Source organism: Colletotrichum scovillei (assembly GCF_011075155.1).
Source record: "Colletotrichum scovillei strain TJNH1 chromosome Unknown Contig00005, whole genome shotgun sequence".
NCBI lineage: Eukaryota > Fungi > Ascomycota > Sordariomycetes > Glomerellales > Glomerellaceae > Colletotrichum > Colletotrichum scovillei.
Genome location: NW_023336263.1, coordinates 681,648 through 698,796, shown reverse-complemented (window position 1 = coordinate 698,796; position 17,149 = coordinate 681,648). Strand labels below are relative to the sequence as shown.

Below are 17,149 nucleotides of genomic sequence, written 5' to 3'. Positions count from 1 at the left end.
AAGATTTCGAAACCGCTGAGAGCTTCGGAGGCAAGAGCAAGCCAGATTTGATCATTATTTCGACAGAACTCAAAGAGGGAGTCTTTGCGACGATATTGAAGTGTGCTCTATTATACCAAGGTATTTTTATTGGTCTCTCAGCATGCTTTCTTGCCATACCTTATCATTTGAGTAATTTGTTTTCAAAAACCATTTGCTTTTGGGCATATTCTTTCGTCTCGATTTCTTGGAACTCTAGAACAAATGTAAAAAGCAGATAAAAATTATTATTTTTAGACCACCTCAGTCACTATTGGCATCTTGTGAGCATAGTTTGTGAGCAAGTGGAAAGTCAAAATCCGCAATGTTAAGCTTCCCGCTGTGCCAGGCTTTGCCGGTAGACCGATATGCGATGGGCAGGGGAGGAACTTGCCGCCTGTGGCGAGCCTGTCGGCAGCAAAGTGTTCGACTGAGTCGAGTCATCGAGAGAGAAATTGTTTAGAAAGGCTGGCCTTGGGAATAACCGCCAAAACCATGTATTTTACTTGGACGGTGGTCGGTTACATGATGCCCTGCGCTCTGTAGTGTAATTCATCTTGCCCCTTTTTGTTCCGCAGCAGGGAGCAGGCCGTGGGCCATCAGAAGTGACCCGTCTTGAGAGATAACACAGCCTTGTTGCTACTTGCATGCATTACTATCATTCTTAACCTATGGTATTAGCGTACCTAGGTCTGGTGTCATATGAACAGTGCTACCGGGTTGCATAACTAAGTAGCTCTCATGTACTGATCTTCCCTGATTGATCCGAATCGAAGACCGTCACTGGATGAATGGAAAAGGTGTTGACTGGTTTACTCTCTATAGTTTCAGTAGCCGACGTATGTACTAAAGGCTGTCCAGCAACAGCATGAAGATGCCACACCGCTCCACCCCACTACCTTGAAGAACCATCTTTCGATTGCCCGACGGCTATGAGTTGTTGCCTCCATACACTTTCATAAGGCCTCATGTTTGACACATTACACCACCTGCCGCAGAGTATCTCGTTCGTTGAGACTAATATCAAAGGTAAGGGGGAGCGGTCTCGTAAGTCACAATTAGGAAGCGTTGGATGGAAAGTGGGCGAGCGCCCTGACTTTACCGTTATCATCGCAAATAGTAACGGAAGGACTCAGCCAAGAGCTTGTTGAGTCGGTAGGGAGTCGGTCAGGTGAGCTCTGGGCGATTGACATTCAGGGGCTAGGGAGAATACGCGTAACACGGACATTATCAATATGGGGAGACATTAACACCGTGATGGACAGAAGTTTTGACTACGAGAAAGGGGCTCTGTATTGGTATTGAACTTAGTCCGGGAGTCATGTTGGAGGTGTTCCATCCAGGTCCGAGGTCGCAATTACTTTGAGCCGCGCAGACATGGACATCCCCGGGTCGATATGAGGGCAGACAAAGAAGGAGGGTCTTCTGTTCAAACACTCCAGTCCTATAAATAACCATCATCGTCACAACCCGCCAGTTTTACGATTCCTGATTTGCTAACAACAAACACCCTTACGATCGACAATTACAGGATGGAACCAGAGACGAAGACTATCGCAGTTATTGGGGCGCTGGGAGTTGATCATATCATGATCGTACCCCATTTTCCAAAGACAGGAGAGAGCATTAGAGCAAGTCATTCCGAGAAAGCCTTGAACGGAAAGGGTGCGAACACAGCGCTCTCGACATACCGCTCCTGCCACTACGAGGAATCGCTAGGCAGGGGCGATGGTGCCATTCGGGTTAAGATGATTGGCAAGGCCGGTGATGATACCTACGGAGGGTATCTTATTGCGAAGCTACTCGAAAACGATATCGATATCTCTGGCGTCGAAGTGGCGCCATACTTACCGTCCAACGAACGCGTCGTCATGATCGATGAAGAAACCCACGAGAGTCGGTGTGTATTTAGCCATGTTAGCCAAGGGGCAACAGCGGCCTGGAAGAAGAAAGATTTCAGCTACCCTGAGCAGTTTGGAGATGGCGAATGGCTGGACTTGATCGTGGCGCAGATGGAGATCGATAAGAAGGTCGTCGAGACGATGATTGAAACCGCTGGTCACGCTGACATCCCATTCTGCTTGAATGCCGCGCCGGCGAGTCCTATCAATCCCACACCCTACCAGCTTATCACACATCTTGTGGTCAACGAGTCTGGGGCTGCGATTCTGTTGGACTGTACGGAGGATGAAGTGGAGGTGGACTGTCCAAAAGCTGCCAAGAGATTTTTGAACCTTGGGGTCCAGAACGTGGTTATCACGCTGGGTGCGAAAGGTGCATATTACGCCAACGCGAAAGTCAGCGGGCTCTGCGCTGGGTATGCCGTTCCGGTTCTCGATACCAACGGAGCAGGGTGGGTGGTTCATTCTCTCCAGATCCAGACGTTTCTCGCAGACTAACACAGGTGCTTAGCAACACCTTCACCGGGGCGTATGCGGCCGACTATGTGCGTCAGATATCCAGTCCATCTGGAGAATGGGACATTGAGAGTGCCGTCGTTCGCGCGAATCAAGCTGCTGCTATCTCTATTGGGAGTGCGGGTGCTCAGGGGCATATTCCCTGGGCGAATGAGATTGATCTGTTTGACATGATGGCAGAGATGACTCTTGACTGAGTACTGAGGCAAAACCTGCAATTTGTTCAGAAATGTGAGCTTAATTTCCCTGTCCTGCAATCATCGCTCTATGGTCAGACTGTGGAATGACGTCCGAATGGTGCCGGGCCGAACGGGAGTGCGGAAGGCCGCGCGGGCGCCGGCCCCGGGTGGAGCCAGAGTTATCGAAAAGGGGATCTAGGCAGGAATTCGTCCCGGGATTTCATGTGCCTTTGATGTAGTATTTTGATGCTGGTCATGATTGAAGGGGCCTAGATCGAGAGGATGTGCAGCGCAAAGAATCGTGGGGTGTTCAGCCGCAATGCGAGGGCGTGCTTTTACCAGCTTCCGACCTCGGCATAGTGAAGAAGCAAGCTGCCCCAGCTCTCTCTCTTACATCTCATTACTTCAAGGAGCAGCGTTCCCAGAACTTTTGGAGAGAACAGTATCAATCAGACAAGGCCACCAGAATGGGGTTCAAAAGTCCATGGCGAGGGTGGCCAAGTCAGGATCCTGCAGTAAGTTCTGCTTCGGGAGCAAGGTCATCATCAAAAGGACCCCGAAAGCTCGCGCCTTGCAAACGAGAGCGAAATGTCTGGACTCTGTAGCCCCTCGTGCCCCTCATCGCGCCGTGGTTCCTGGTGGCTGCGTGGCTTGCACATGTGGTAGCCCAGCACATGCGCACCCCCGGACGCCCCTCCTTCTAGAACATGTGCAGATCTACCTCCCCGATCGGGATAGCAACCATAATGTCGGATATTCGATAGTGCCATTCTCGTTGTTCTCGTTGAACTTCTTTTAACGTTCTCCAGGCCCCAACTTCGTCTGGTGTGCTTCGCATACCTTCCTATGTGGTCTTAGATCTTGCGTTTGGGTTTTGCGCCCATATCCAGAGAAATGTGCTCATTAGTCACCAAGAGGTACCTAGGCAGCCTGGATTGGTCGATGAACCGGATGGAGCGTGCTGGATATGCGTACGAGACCTTCATCATTCTGTTACGCACTGGTTTGAAAGGAATAAGTTGCAGGCTGTTCGAGAGACGCGACATGCCGTCAGCATGAGACCAGATGAGGCAATGGTGCAGGGTGTCTCGGCCTCGGATGTGCCCTTGAAGCCCGCCCGGGCTGCCGCTCCGGCAACGTTGGCGGAGAGGAGAAAGGGAGCATGCTGATCTTCATCGGGTAGAGACATTCAAACCAACAGCTCCTCGCGTCAGCAAATGAGTCGATGATTTGATTAGCTGACGGGCTTGGAGTCTTGGACCTTGGACGGTGAATGGGGCGTAAGGCGTGCCTGAGAGGGCGCAGCTCTCATGGCGCCAGGCGAAGTACTCCATGATGGAGAGTGGGGGGCGAAGCTGGAATAGGCACATGGGATGCGAACGATGTGACGCTGCAAATGGGTGTTTCTTAGAGTTGTTTGCTTGCCTCATTGCCTGTTGGTAAAGGCCGAAGATCCAGACTTGGCTCAAATCTTAATGCGCATGCGGGTGAAATTGTTGGTTCCTCTCGTTGCCCGACTGCTCGTGATCGGGCGGATGCGGCGGTGACTGGCATTGAGGATCTCTTGTAGAACGTAAGACTTATTGAGCCTTTACCATGCCTCAATAGGCTTTCAACCTATGGTAAAAGCGGTTTCTCTGACAAACAGTTCTTGTAGATTCAGGTCTAAGGACCTCTGAGTCGATTTGATGTTGTTCAGTTGAAGGAGGAAGAAGAGAGAACCTGGAGGGACTGAGTGAGGTACCCCTTTTCGGTACGTACCGTGTTCCTCGGGCAAGTGGATCCCTGGGTCGCTCAGCTGCCTTTTCGGGCTAGACCGGGATTCATTAGCTAATACAGGCTAAGCGAGAACACACGGGCCATCAGCTTATCGCATTTACGAATGGCGCTAACAGGCGCCTTCCCTCGTGACACCCGCCGCCGTCTCCTTGTCTCCCCATCTTCTTCCTCATACCTATTCCTTGGACCACCTCATGAACCACGACAGGATCCGCCTATGATTCTCACCGGTACCTGAACGAGCGGGGAAATGCCTCTATGGAAGTAGAACGGAACTTTGGGAACTTTGTTTCGGCGACCACGCGGCTGTATGCGTCTTTTCTGCAACATCCTTAAGCCATGAAAGCCATCAACGCCATGAACGCCAAAGACGCCACCATCGATGCGGCCCAGCTCTCTCCAACGACATCGGTCACCAACTACCGTGTCGGTAGCGATGGCTTCTTTCTTATTGTCAATGTCTCGACTATGCGACAATGATAATGTCCGTACGCAGATATGAATAGCAGCATACCGGACCGGTGCCTGAACCTGCATTGGAGTGCGACGGGTCCACAGGGTGGCACATAGCCATTGCCATGTGCCGTTGAAGCAACAAGTACAACCTCTTGGCTGCCTTGCCACACATGATAGCTTCATCAACCCGTCGACGCGGTGTCTAGTTCGATAACATCGGGCGAAGTACGGAGTACAGCTGGCTACGAGGCAGTTCTCTCAAAGGATCGACCCCTCCGCCTGATTCCTCGTCTGGCGAGATGCACCCCCGTGCCCAATTCTGGCCCAAGTGCTCTGCCATGAACTGTCGAACAGCACCCAGACATAGACCATCCACGACCCACGCTATCAAGACAGTCCTAGGCCTTGATACCACGTCTTGGCATGCACAACGGCCGGGTTGTGGAGGACATCTCAAGGCGGTAGGTGTCCAACGAACGGCGCACCCGTACCGCACGCCATTCGCACTATTGGACCCCGCCTGGCCTGCATCCTCTGCGCCGTGCCATCCACTGCATCCCAACGAGGAAGCTCATCCAAGTCTTGGCGGCTCTCCGAATGAACAACCTCCATTGACCGGCATCAACGTCCAAGACTGCGACTCGCCCGTCTGGACCCTTGCGAAATTACACTCTCGTTGTTTGCCCCAGATAGCACGGCCCGCGCCTCATGGGTCGCGCCATTCGACCGCCGGGCGAGCATGCCTATTCTCTCTCCCTGTCACTCTATGCTACGGCTTCCACATCCCCCAGTCTTTGGACCTTGCAGCAAAACACTCGATGCTCAACGCGACTCTGCACCTCGCCATGCAACTAAGCATGCGCACACAAGACAGATGCAGCTAGCTGCGTACAACTTGGTAGCTCTGGCCAATGAGCATGCCTATGAATCCCGGATATCACGTCTTCAACAGGGGATATGAGCAAGGTAGCTTCATCTTCCTCGTGCTACCTCTCATAACGTCTCTTGCTATGCCGAGCTTGAGACTGGCCGCAATGCTAAGCAGGCATGGGTTCATGGGCATCTGCCTCCCGGAATCGGCGACGCCACCTTACGGGCATCCGGTCGTCAGCGAGAAGCGTGAGATAAGGACTACTTAAACCACGCCGCCGCCGCGATGCCATCCTGACCTGGTTTCCTTCGGTAGCTTTGCGCTCTCTCACCCTCGTTCATACCAAGGCAAGACCCAGCACCCGGCAAGATGCGCATCTCGGCCACTGTTTCCGCCTTCGCCCTCGCTCTCCACCTTGGAGGCGTTGCGGCCCTCGGCCCTCGCCAAGAAGCCAGCGATGAGAAGGAGACTCCCACTTTCATCGCCAAGAGCTTCATCATCGAATACGCTCCTGTGAGTGCCCGCTGCGCGTGGCTGCTGCCCGAAGAAAGCCTTCCCACAGGTTGTAGTCCCCAGCTGACACTCACCGTCTTTCTTACTCTAGGGTTCCAGCGCTCGCGTTCGTCGTCAAAATGTCGCCTCCACAGACGGCATCACCGTCGTTAAGGAGTTCGCCAGCAACGTCTTCTCCGGTGCCAGCATCGAGACTGACACCTTCACTCTCGACACCCTGCAGGAGCTCCCCGACGTTGTCAACGTCTGGGTCAACGAGCAGATCAAGCTTGCGCCGACGGAACCCAAGGCCGCTGCGCCTGAGGATGCTCCCACATACTCGACACACAATGCCACTGGTGTAGCCAAGCTTCACGCCCAGGGCATCTTTGGTAAGGGTGTCAAGGTTGGTGTTGTTGATACCGGTATCTGGTACAAGCACCCTGCTGTAAGTTGGAGCTGCGCCCATCGGGAATGCGAACATACACTTACAACATAACAGCTGGGTGGCGGTTTCGGCCCTGGTTTCAAGGTTGCCGATGGCTACGACTTTGTCGGTGATGGTTCATACCCGGCCAGCGGTCCCAAGGCGCCCGATGAAGATCCTCTCGACACCCGCGGCCACGGTACCCACGTTGCCGGTATCGTCGCTGGCAAGACTGACTCGTGGGTCGGTGTTGCCCCCGAGGCCACTCTTCATGCCTACAAGGTCTTCTCCAACGCGGCGTCTACTGACACGGCTACTCTCATTGAGTCGTTCCTTGCCGCTTACGACGACGGTGTCGATATCATCACTGCCAGTATCGGTGGCTCCAACGGCTGGTCTAACAACGCTTGGGCCGAAGTTGCTTCCCGTTTGGTTGATGAGGGTATCGTCGTCACCATTTCCGCTGGAAACAGTGGTGCCAGCGGCCCTTTCTACGGTAGCTCTGGATCTTCCGGCAAGAATGTCATCGCTGTGGCTTCCGTCGAGACGGAGGTCTTCCCGGCCATCCCCTTCGAAGCTACCTACGGCGGCAGCGAGACCGTTCGCGTCGGATACCTTCCTGCGGGAACCTACTTCCCCAACACCATCGTCGACTGGCCGATTGTCGCCCTCAACACCGATACGAGTGCCACCGCTGACGGCTGCACGCCCTATCCGGCGGGCAGCCCCGATTTGACGGGCAAGATTCCCTTGGTTCGTAGAGGAACCTGCACATTCCAGGTGAAGCAAGAGAACCTTGCTGCCCTGGGCGCGAAGTACATCCTCATTTACAACAACGCATCGCCCATGACGACTCCCAGCACCAGCAACACCGACAGCCAGATCGCCATGATCACTGCCGACTCCGGTGCTGCCTTCATCAACGCCATCAAGGCCAACACCACCGTCACTGCTGACTTCTCGGTCAACCCGGAGATCCCGATTGCTCTCGACTACCCGGCTGGAAACCGCCCCAACATCTTCACCAGCTGGGGTCTGCTGTACGACAACCAGCTGAAGCCTGACATTGCCGCCCCCGGTGGTAACATCTTCTCTACCTACCTCGACGGAACCTACTCCATCCTGTCGGGCACGAGCATGGCCTGCCCTTACGTGGCTGGTGTCGCCGCGCTCTACATCTCCGAGAAGGGTGGTCGCAGCGTCCAGGGCAAGGGTTTCGCTCGTGCTCTGTCCCGCCGCATCATCTCCAGTGGTTACGCTCTGCCTTGGTCCGATGGAACTGCTACGGACTATGGCTACAGCGCGCCCCCGGCTCAGGTCGGTAACGGTCAGATCGACGCCTGGAAGATTCTCAACTACGACACTCAGCTCGAGTTCGAAAAGATCCAGCTCAACGACACCCGCTACTTCAGCCGTTACCACGACGTGACTGTCACCAACAACGGCAAATCGGACGTCACCTACAAGTTTTCCGTTCAGCCTGGTGCCGGTGTGGATGCCCTCGCCTGGATCCCCGCCACCTCCAGCCTTCCCGGAACTAAGCGCGTCAAGACCTTTGCCCAGCTTGCCCCCAAGACGTACACTCCAGACATCAGCCTTCCTCGTGACTTCACCCTGAAGGCTGGCGAGACTAAGACTGTGTCCGTTAACTTCAACAACCCCGATAACCTTGGTTGGAACGCGACCGGCCTGCCGCTCTACGGAGGCAAGGTCGTCATCCAGGGCAGCAACGGCGAGCAAGTCTCAGTTCCCTATGCCGGTGTCGGTGCCGATCTCCGCAACACCCTTGGCGGTGTCCACGAGGCTGGCTGGCCCCAATCTGTCTCAACCGTGAACGATATTCCCATTAGCCAGAAGGCGTCTTACTCCTTTGACCTCAGCATTGAGGCTCAGGACTTCCCTAGGATCTTCCAGAAGCTCCTTTGGGGAACCCGCCAGACACGTTGGGACATCTATGAGGCTGGCTGGACTGAGCGCCAGTGGGTCTACCCTCCCGTTGAGGGTCAGAACGGTTACATTGGTTCGGCCGCATCGTGGGTCGGCTCTGGCGAAATCCAGACCTTTGACCCTGCGCAGTACGACCCCAACGATACCTTCACCTACCCCATCACCGACATCTACCGCAACGCTGGCGCGACCTACCACGAGCACTGGTGGTTCGGCAAGCTGGGCAACGGCACACAGATTGCGCCTGGTAACTACACCTTGCGCTTTGCCGCTCTCCGTCCTTTCGGAAACCCCACGCACGCGGACAACTGGGATGTCTACAAGACCCCTCAGATCCAGATCACGGGAAAGTACTAGACGTAACGGTTTAGTCTTACGAGCGCATAGTATGATATAGTAATGACTTAATACAACCATAATTACCTGAGAACTAGACGATGCTCTGTATAATTTTGAGTGAGGTCTTGGACAGCAAATTTCCCAGAAGTGTGTCCAAACCGGCCAATGGTAGCTGGACCCCGCCTCCCTTCACGAAAGTCCCCATACTACACCCTGAAGTCAATTGCTGCAGCTCGGTTACGAGTTCGCTCAGTCGCCCTGCGTCAGACTCACACATGGCGGCATGAGCCTACTACAGCCTACATGGCGCGACTCTTCATCGAGATACGCAAAGTAGCAAAGATTCTCAGATGACCATTGACGACTCGTTCTTCGTGCAGATTAGCCCCGCCGCTAATGCATAGAGCGTATTTTTTGTAGACTGAACCGACAAAGGAACGGCTGTTAGTATAAGCGAGGCAAGCGGGCTCACTTCCTCGCGGCCCGCGCCCCAGAAGTGGGCTTGATCGAGCTGAGATGCTTGGCAGGTAGGATCCGGCCTTGCAGACCGAGATCCTGGTGGAATGGTGATTTTCAGTTCAACAGATGTGAGTGACAGCCCACGCGTATGCAGGTCCCACGAAAACTTGATTCAAGCACATGTGAATGAGGAGATTGAGGGAATTGGTTGGCCAACGACATCTGATGCTGATCTTGGCTCTTTGCTTTGTGTCGCTGTACCTGACTTCCTTGCGTAGGAGATGTAGTATGTCCTAAGACAAAGACATATGTCAATTGAAAGAGATATATCTTGGCCAAGACTCCCTCGGTTGCTAGCGAGCATTCATGCAAACCACAGAGCAAGCTACAAGCTATACCTCATAGTTTCATTCATTATAGTACATAAATTCCGCATTCGCGACCCAACGACAAGATGACGATCGAAGAGCAGCCCGAGCGGTTCAACAACACTCGTAAAGCCGACTTCAAATCAATCTACAATCAATCCGATCCCCGCGCTTACTTCGCGGCTCTGACGCCGCTCCAATACCAAATCCCGCAGCAGGCACTTCCCTATATTAGCCGCATTCTTCAGCACATCTCCGCGAGGGACCCATCCCCAACCACCAACGGCGATGGTGCCGTGACCGCAGCAAACAAAGTCAAGGTCCTGGATGTATGCTCTTCGTACGGGATCAACGCCGCTCTCCTCCGCCACGACATCGATATCAACGCGTTGGCGGAACACTACGCCTCCACCCCGAAACTCTGCTCTCGGGAGCAGATTGAGGCTGACGAGCGGTTCTTTGCGGGACGTAGATTGCGGCGCGAGCAGGATTGGAGAAACGAAGTGGAGGTAATCGGTCTAGACGTCGCACCGGAAGCGATATCGTATTCCCTAAAAACAGGCCTTCACGCAGCCGGCTTCACAGAGAACCTCGAAGCCCACGACCCATCACCAGACCTCTGCCAAGCACTCCGCGGTGTGAAGCTCGTGGTGTGTACAGGCGGGGTAGGCTACGTCGGCGCCTCGACCTTCACCCGCATCGCTGCCGCCGCGCGGGCTTCGCCTAGTTCGCCCTCGCAGTTGTGGATGGTGACGTTTGTGCTGCGCGTCTTCTCGTTTGATGAGGTCGCGGAGAGGTTGAGGACGGAGTTTGGGCTTGTGACGGAGAAGGTTGAGGGGAGGGTGTTTCGGCAGAGGAGGTTTTGTTCCAGCGAGGAGCAGAGGGCTGCGGTTGAGGATGTTAGGCGGAAGGGGCTTGATGAGAGGGGGTTGGAGGGGGATGGGTGGTTTTGGGCGGAGTGTTGGGTTACGAGGCCTGGGGGTTCGAGGGGGGAGGTTGGGGTGTTGGTTGATGGTCTTTGAGGTTGTTGTGAGAGATGGGGTGTTGGTGGCTGAGTGTTCGCTCTCCTGTCTTGATGAGTGTAGACTGGAGGATTGGCTCGATGGTCCGATATCTGGAACGAGTTGTATAGTCCTTTGGGTAACATAGGTAAGTCGAGAGTGCCGTCGAAGTAGTCTCTGTCGCTGGTCGTTTACCGTGCCTTTTGATCCGCAGATGACAGAGCCGATGATGTCGAAGAGACGATCCTTAGATGCCACGTAGCTGGAATCAATCCTCAGTCGGACCTGGTGTTTCTCGCAGAGTCTGGCAGCTTTGAAACCCAAGCGATGGCGTAAAGGCAAGATTCTGCCTCTCAAAATAGAAGCGTGTGGTCGACAACTGTCTCAAAACGTTTTCCCATGGTGCCGACCTGTCAGGTAGTCGGCTTGGGTCTCGCAGCCGAGCCACGTCAAACATGGCGGCACTGTTGAAGCGTAGACTTGGATAAGACTGGTGATCCATCGGGATGGGCTGTCGGGTGACGAGCGACGAGGCATGAAAAACTTGTACTGTTTCTCGAGGCTGATCTCAGTTGGACTCGATCGATGAATTCGTCAAGTTGTTCAGCGTCTCTCAGGTGACAGAGTTTTCCGACTTTGGTGACTGGAACTCGGTTTTGATCCGGGCAGCGCTTGTATGTCTGTCCGTCGGCGTGGAGTCTCGTGACGAGTCAACTTCCATCATGCAATTATGACAGTCATTCGAAGCCCAGGTTTGTGTAGAAGTAACGCATTGCTGAGGTACGTAAGATGTTAGCTCTCCAGAACTCAACACTGGCTGTAAGGTCAACGGCAATCGTGAGTCGACATTGAGGTTTCAGGTATTTGTCAAACCTTCTGCTTGGCTCTTTGGCACGCGCACTCTTTGCATCTCTGATGCTGGAGGGTACGAGGGAGTCGATGCATTGCGTCGTTTCTAGTTGTTTCCAAGGAAAGGCCACCCCATTTGTCGCGGTTTGCATCAATGGTCGATCGATCGTCTCCTGATAAGGTAAGGTCGCTCCTTAACAGTTCTTTAGCAAGTTGACAACTTTCATTCGGACTCAACTATTCCCATGTCGAAAACGGTAACAAAAAGACTTTGCGCCAACGCCAAGGCAGCAACTGTCATACTGGGCTGAGTAGATTTACGCTTAATACTAGCGTACCATAAGGACCACAACCAACCAAGAAGGTGAAGTGCACTCGGACCTCAAGAGAACAGGAGATTCTCACGGTTTGTCTCAGCTCGCAATTTCCCTCAACTGGTGAACTGGTGAATGCACACAGTTAAGATGGTCGACTCGATTCAGAGCCCCATCTACCCACCACCGTGTCCAGGTGCACCTCGATACCCGCAGACCAGTCACACCACTCACAACGTAGACCCGCGCCCCTCGGACACGCTTACCGTGGTAGGGTACATTTCTATATGCAAACCGTTACGGAAAAGACCGATTCGTGTGGAAACGACCGAGTAGCACCGACCGACAGATGATTGATCTGCTTACCAGGGCTGGCACAGACACGTAGGCCAAAAGGGATCTTCGTTGCCATTGGATCGACAATTCTTTACAACATTCCTTGACGGAACAATATTCAGCAGTAAATCCGTCGATGTGATTCCTACGATAAGATTCGAAGAACGCCTGACCTGAGTTGCATGGGTCAGACCAGAAACTCTAGGACGGACTTTTTTTCGGGTGGGTCGAGGCCTCCGAGCCCAAGCCTCCCCCTGTGTTGCTTAAGCCCCCTGGATGTTTATGTTACATGAGGGACCCTTGACAGACTTGCATGTCTTATGCGGGGGGCGCCGTTGATAGTCTCAGGATATTGAAGCCATTGCCAATTGGAGATCATCTCCGCGGAACTCGGGGGATGTTCCCCATATTGCTCTGTACGGATTGCCTTTACTATATTCGTACTTGAGCTATCGTATCCCTCTTCAGTATATCTACCGGTGCTGAGAGGCCCAAGCTTCCAATACTTGTACAAGGTCCCTATTCGCATGATCCGTATTTGCTGCTGTTAGTAGTAACATGCATCGGCGAATGAATCATCTGGTGAATGCAAAGCCAAGGGACCTACTTCAGTTGATTGAGGCTGTTCTTGGGGCTTGGTCTGATGAGCACCGCCGGGTGTCTCATGCAAGCTACAGCTGTCAGTGAGACTCGTCGCGGCGCGGATGTCTACCATCCAGTGAAAGCTGGTGTCACCATGTCATCCCATGTTATCGGGCACGTCTGCTTCAGAGCTTGTTTCTGGCCCCTAGACGAATCTTGTAGATCGACACTGACACGGCCGAGCTTAGACTTGGCTGGGGAAGTACCCCCTTGAGCTCGTGTCTCAAAATACAAAGCTCTACCTGAATTAAAGCCGTGGAAAAGACCTCTTTCCATGGCGCAGTCTATTAGATCGGATGACATCTCGTACCTCGTCGAGTCAGATTTCAGCATTGCATGTTGTACGCGTGGCCACAACCGATCCGGCGATACATTGTGGCATTTTTGGTGATCTTGTGTGCGCAAACTAACCTTCACCCCGAGCTACAAAAGTTCATGGCCTGCCTAATGTGACGGCCAATCAATGACTTCAAGCCAGAACATTCCTAAGCGCGTCACGCATCGGCTATTGGCAGTATGCCAACCAAATAAATGGCTATCCAGCATCTGCTATAGCGTATCGTCAAAATCCTAGTGCTAGAAACGTTTTGATCAGTGACATCAAACATGCATCGTAGCTCATCGGGAACTGGGCAGAATGTGCCCTGGAAATCTTCATGACGCGTTTAGCCAAGTTTAGTCAAGTTGAGACGCTGCCGGCGTTGGTAACTAGCGTGGCACAGGACGGGTCTTGGGGACCCAGTGTGGGTAAGCATGTTAATGATCCTAGATAGATTGTCCAAGCATGGTAAGTTTTGGGGCCAAGAGCTGGAGACATTGATGCTAGTGGAACGCGAGCGCGAAGCCCCTGATTCACTCCAAGGGCAGTCGCCAATTTGTGCATTCAACAGGTGCAAGTCTTCGGCATTTAGCTCACAAAGTGGAATGATGGGAAGATTCACTAGTAGAACTTACGTTAAGAGGTGACTCTCAAAGACAAAAATAGAGTTGACAGCCAAGGGGATCGTTGTCCGACGACTTTAGCTATCTCTCTAGTCGGGCTTAATGGTAGGAAACGTCAATCTACAAGCTCTAATCGTTAGTTTGTAGACAGACTTGAAATAACAACGATACTACGTTGCAAGCGTTCGTGTTCTAGGCAGCAGCCAATTTGAGTTTCACATGTTCCAGGCCTAGGTTCCCTGCAGATTTAAAGGCCCGGCGCTAGAAGCCACGGAGCTTCGGAGGCTTGAGGGAAGACTAACCTACAATTGGCGCCGGCCTTACGCCGTTATTCCGAATCGTAGCACAGACGACCGGCACTCGATGCCGAGTCCAACTTGCCGTTGGAAAATGTGACCTGGGCAGGGATGTTGGTCGTCGAGAGAGATCTGAGACTGGGCCACTTGAATCTCCAGACTCCACGGACCACGGGACGAGAGCCAAGAGTGTATGTCCATCTCAGGGGAGACGGGGAAGAGACTAGGAGTTGGAGGGCATCATCGGCCAGTCAAACTCTTTTGAGAAACCCCGAGAAACGTGACGAGACTGATACTCGGCCTCGTAGGGCTGAAAGAAGCGTTTTACTCAATCTATCGGCGTCGCCGTGTGGTCCACGCCGACTAGGCAGCTGTTTTTCTCTTCCCGGTGGGCTTGATTTGGACAACTTGGAGTCTTTAAAACTGCCTCACCATCACCAGCCCCATAATTCATGAGGTAAAAACTTACGTTTTGTCTGTGTGATTGGCTCTGTCGTAAAAGACTAAACCTAGCGCCCAAACGCATGTCGATTCTGACGAAGGGGCTGACGTCGCAGGGACCAGCCAGGGTATACGGCGGCCGAGGGTCGCGATCGTCCGTATTCGACACGTTGGCTTTATATAGTGGGCGCCGCCCGAACGCGCCAATCTTGGCAAGTGTATCCCCTGTCTTAGTTCCTGCGCCCGCACAACCCGATTTCCGAGAGAGCCTCACTCGCAACGGTGTACGGAGTACTGAGTTCAGGATTCGACGGCCTGTCAGTGGCTACCTTGCCCTCTTACCAGTGAATCCTATGCGCCTAGATACGCTCGCATATACTATTACGCACACTACGCACCCGAAGCCGACCATGTCATTGGATACCTCGATCCCGGGTACGGGAGTCTTCTCGGTGGTACCCGCACCCAAGAAACCCAAGCGGACTAGGGCGAGCGCATCAAAGGTCAGGACCGGATGTCTAACATGGTTTGTGACAACACTGATGCCACTGTAGTTTATTAAAGACTGGTTCAACTGACGCCACCTACCCCATTGACAGCAAGTAAGGCTTCTCCGCCTCTCCCTACAACTACCGACTGTGCTGCTTCATCCTCCACGTAGACAACTCTGGTATTCCAGCAGCTAACAAAGATTCCGTTCTCAGAGCCCGACATGTAAAGTGCGATGAAGCGAAGCCGTTCTGTAAGCGGTGTAGCAAGGACAAACACAAGTGCGATGGGTACCCGACCTCGCTCCCAAGCAAACGGCCGAGTCCGGCATCATCATGCTCGACCCGCTCGATTCCACCATCTCGGCGGCGACCTGTCAACTCAGTAATGCAGCTATCGCCTCCTGTAGATTGGGACGTCTCCGGTACAACCCTCGAGAGGTTGATGTTCCACCACGTCAACCGATGTACTGTCCCGGATTTCGGAACCGCCACACCTCTCGCCAAGCTATGGAGCAACTACATCCTGCCACTGGGCTACTACTCAGACTCGGTAAAGCACGCCATCATTGCACTCGGGGTAGCTCACAGGGGATTTCTCGAGAACCCATACTTTGACGAACAACCTTCCGAATCCGCCTTAGCGTTCAACGATCTAGCCGTGAGGCACTACCGAAAGGCCGTCTCAGAGACGATACAGATCATGGCCGATCCGTCACCCGTCAACATTCGAATCACGCTCATCTGCTGCCTAGTATTCGTTTGTTACGAGATTGTTCGAGGTCAATACGACAAGGCTATCCAGCACTTGAGGGCTGGGTCTAAAGTCCTCGAGTCACTCCACCAAGCAGCCGTACTTAATCAGCGCGACCCCTTGTCCCTATCGGCCTATGACAGACAGCTGGCAGACACGGTCAAGAAACATTTTGACCAGTTGTGCGACATCACAACCATGTTCACATGCGTCGGCATGGACACCTCCATGCTCATTGAAGACGAGGTCGTCCCCGATCTATCTTACTTCACACAGCCAGAACCCGAAGACGAGCGCAACACACCGTTCGAAAACGTATCCGAAGCCCGGCATCGTCTGCATTTTGTCGAGTTGACGTTCTCAGACGCCTTTGAAGACAGCTGGTTTTGCGAATCCGATAATTGCTGGCACTCAGGCCCCTCGGCCTGCAATACGCCGGAGCCTCCGCAAGAAGTACAGGACCAACAAAAGGCAGCGTGGGAGGAGGCAACAAGGCTTTTCGACATTTGGTGTTCCCGGTTCGATTTGTTGCAAGAGAACCTGCCGGATGTACTGGATCCGGCTGACCTGGACGAGCTTAAAGCCCTTCGCTTCTCTCGTAAAAGCTGGGAGATTTTCAATGCCCAAGAAGGGCCGTGTGCCATGAAGAATGGCAACATGGCTGAACTGCATGGGCTCGTTGATATGGCCGAGGAGGTCGTGGCCAGCAGGGAAGGACTTTCCAGGCCGATGTTTGCTCTCGCGGCAGACATTGTTCCCTCGCTCGCATACATCTGCGCCTTTTGCGACAATGTTGACCTGGAACGGAGGATCGTCGATGTTCTCCGTGGCATGAAGCGGAGAGAGGGAATGTGGGACAGCCGGGAATTGGCGAATCTGTATGATCTCGTCATCCAGGCCAAGACTGGCAACCAGTGGAAGGACGAATACAACTGGGAGACACTACCCAGTCTTGCGAGAATGATGGCAAATATGTCTTTGTCGGGTTCGGGGGATCGAGCAGGACCGCCGAGCCCTTTGACTTTGCTTTGAGATTACGGCATTGACGGAAGCGTGGAGTTTTGGGTTGATGTAAGGAAAGGAGTTTTGATTCGTGCAAGATGAAAACTTTCACTTCATGATTGCAGTCAGTGGGGATGGATGACTCGATGTGGTCGTTGACTCTGTGGTCCGACAGCACTGGTTGGGTGCGTTCAATAAAAACAGCGTTTCTAAGAAATTGGGTAAAGTCGTAAAGGTCAAGCTCTAGAGTCTAAAGGAGGATCGTACCTGGTACCGTGTACGAAAGAAATAGAACACTAAACATTGAAATTTAACTACCAAGTATGCTGAAC

The 17,149-nt window shown here is 53.3% G+C and overlaps 4 protein-coding genes across 4 annotated transcripts; all 4 read left to right on the top strand.

The window, feature by feature from the left end:
• Positions 1 to 1,766: 1,766 nt before the first annotated feature.
• Positions 1,767 to 2,632, top strand: HER10_EVM0007336 (putative ribokinase protein; the record flags this gene model as incomplete). The annotated part of the gene is made up of 2 exons (XM_035476895.1): positions 1,767 to 2,371; positions 2,413 to 2,632. 2 exons carry the CDS (start codon positions 1,767 to 1,769, stop codon positions 2,630 to 2,632), a joined length of 825 nt encoding a protein of 274 aa, XP_035334109.1.
• Positions 2,633 to 4,569: 1,937 nt separating this feature from the next.
• Positions 4,570 to 9,007, top strand: HER10_EVM0005840 (subtilase). The gene is made up of 3 exons (XM_035475444.1): positions 4,570 to 6,233; positions 6,325 to 6,660; positions 6,715 to 9,007. The coding sequence occupies exons 1-3, from the start codon at positions 6,090 to 6,092 to the stop codon at positions 8,941 to 8,943; spliced, it is 2,709 nt and encodes a 902-aa protein (XP_035334010.1). The 5' UTR covers positions 4,570 to 6,089; the 3' UTR covers positions 8,944 to 9,007.
• Positions 9,008 to 9,718: 711 nt separating this feature from the next.
• On the top strand, positions 9,719 to 12,235 carry HER10_EVM0012298 (uncharacterized protein). The gene has a single exon (XM_035481695.1). It carries the CDS (start codon positions 9,839 to 9,841, stop codon positions 10,772 to 10,774), a length of 936 nt encoding a protein of 311 aa, XP_035334476.1. The 5' UTR covers positions 9,719 to 9,838; the 3' UTR covers positions 10,775 to 12,235.
• A 2,567-nt stretch (positions 12,236 to 14,802) lies between these two features.
• On the top strand, positions 14,803 to 17,118 carry HER10_EVM0008477 (C6 zinc finger domain-containing protein). Its single transcript, XM_035477995.1, has one exon. The coding sequence runs from the start codon at positions 15,450 to 15,452 to the stop codon at positions 16,845 to 16,847; it is 1,398 nt and encodes a 465-aa protein (XP_035334196.1). The 5' UTR covers positions 14,803 to 15,449; the 3' UTR covers positions 16,848 to 17,118.
• Positions 17,119 to 17,149: the final 31 nt, after the last annotated feature.

Excerpts from the sequence above, each read along its gene's own strand:
- HER10_EVM0008477 (XM_035477995.1), top strand. The coding sequence starts at position 15,450 with ATGCAGCTATCGCCTCCTGTAGATTGGGACGTCTCCGGTACAACCCTC.
- HER10_EVM0005840 (XM_035475444.1), top strand. The coding sequence starts at position 6,090 with ATGCGCATCTCGGCCACTGTTTCCGCCTTCGCCCTCGCTCTCCACCTT. Across the intron at positions 6,234-6,324 it reads TCATCATCGAATACGCTCCT|GGTTCCAGCGCTCGCGTTCG; the intron begins GTGAGTGCCCGC and ends TTCTTACTCTAG. Across the intron at positions 6,661-6,714 it reads TCTGGTACAAGCACCCTGCT|CTGGGTGGCGGTTTCGGCCC; the intron begins GTAAGTTGGAGC and ends ACAACATAACAG.
- HER10_EVM0012298 (XM_035481695.1), top strand. The coding sequence starts at position 9,839 with ATGACGATCGAAGAGCAGCCCGAGCGGTTCAACAACACTCGTAAAGCC.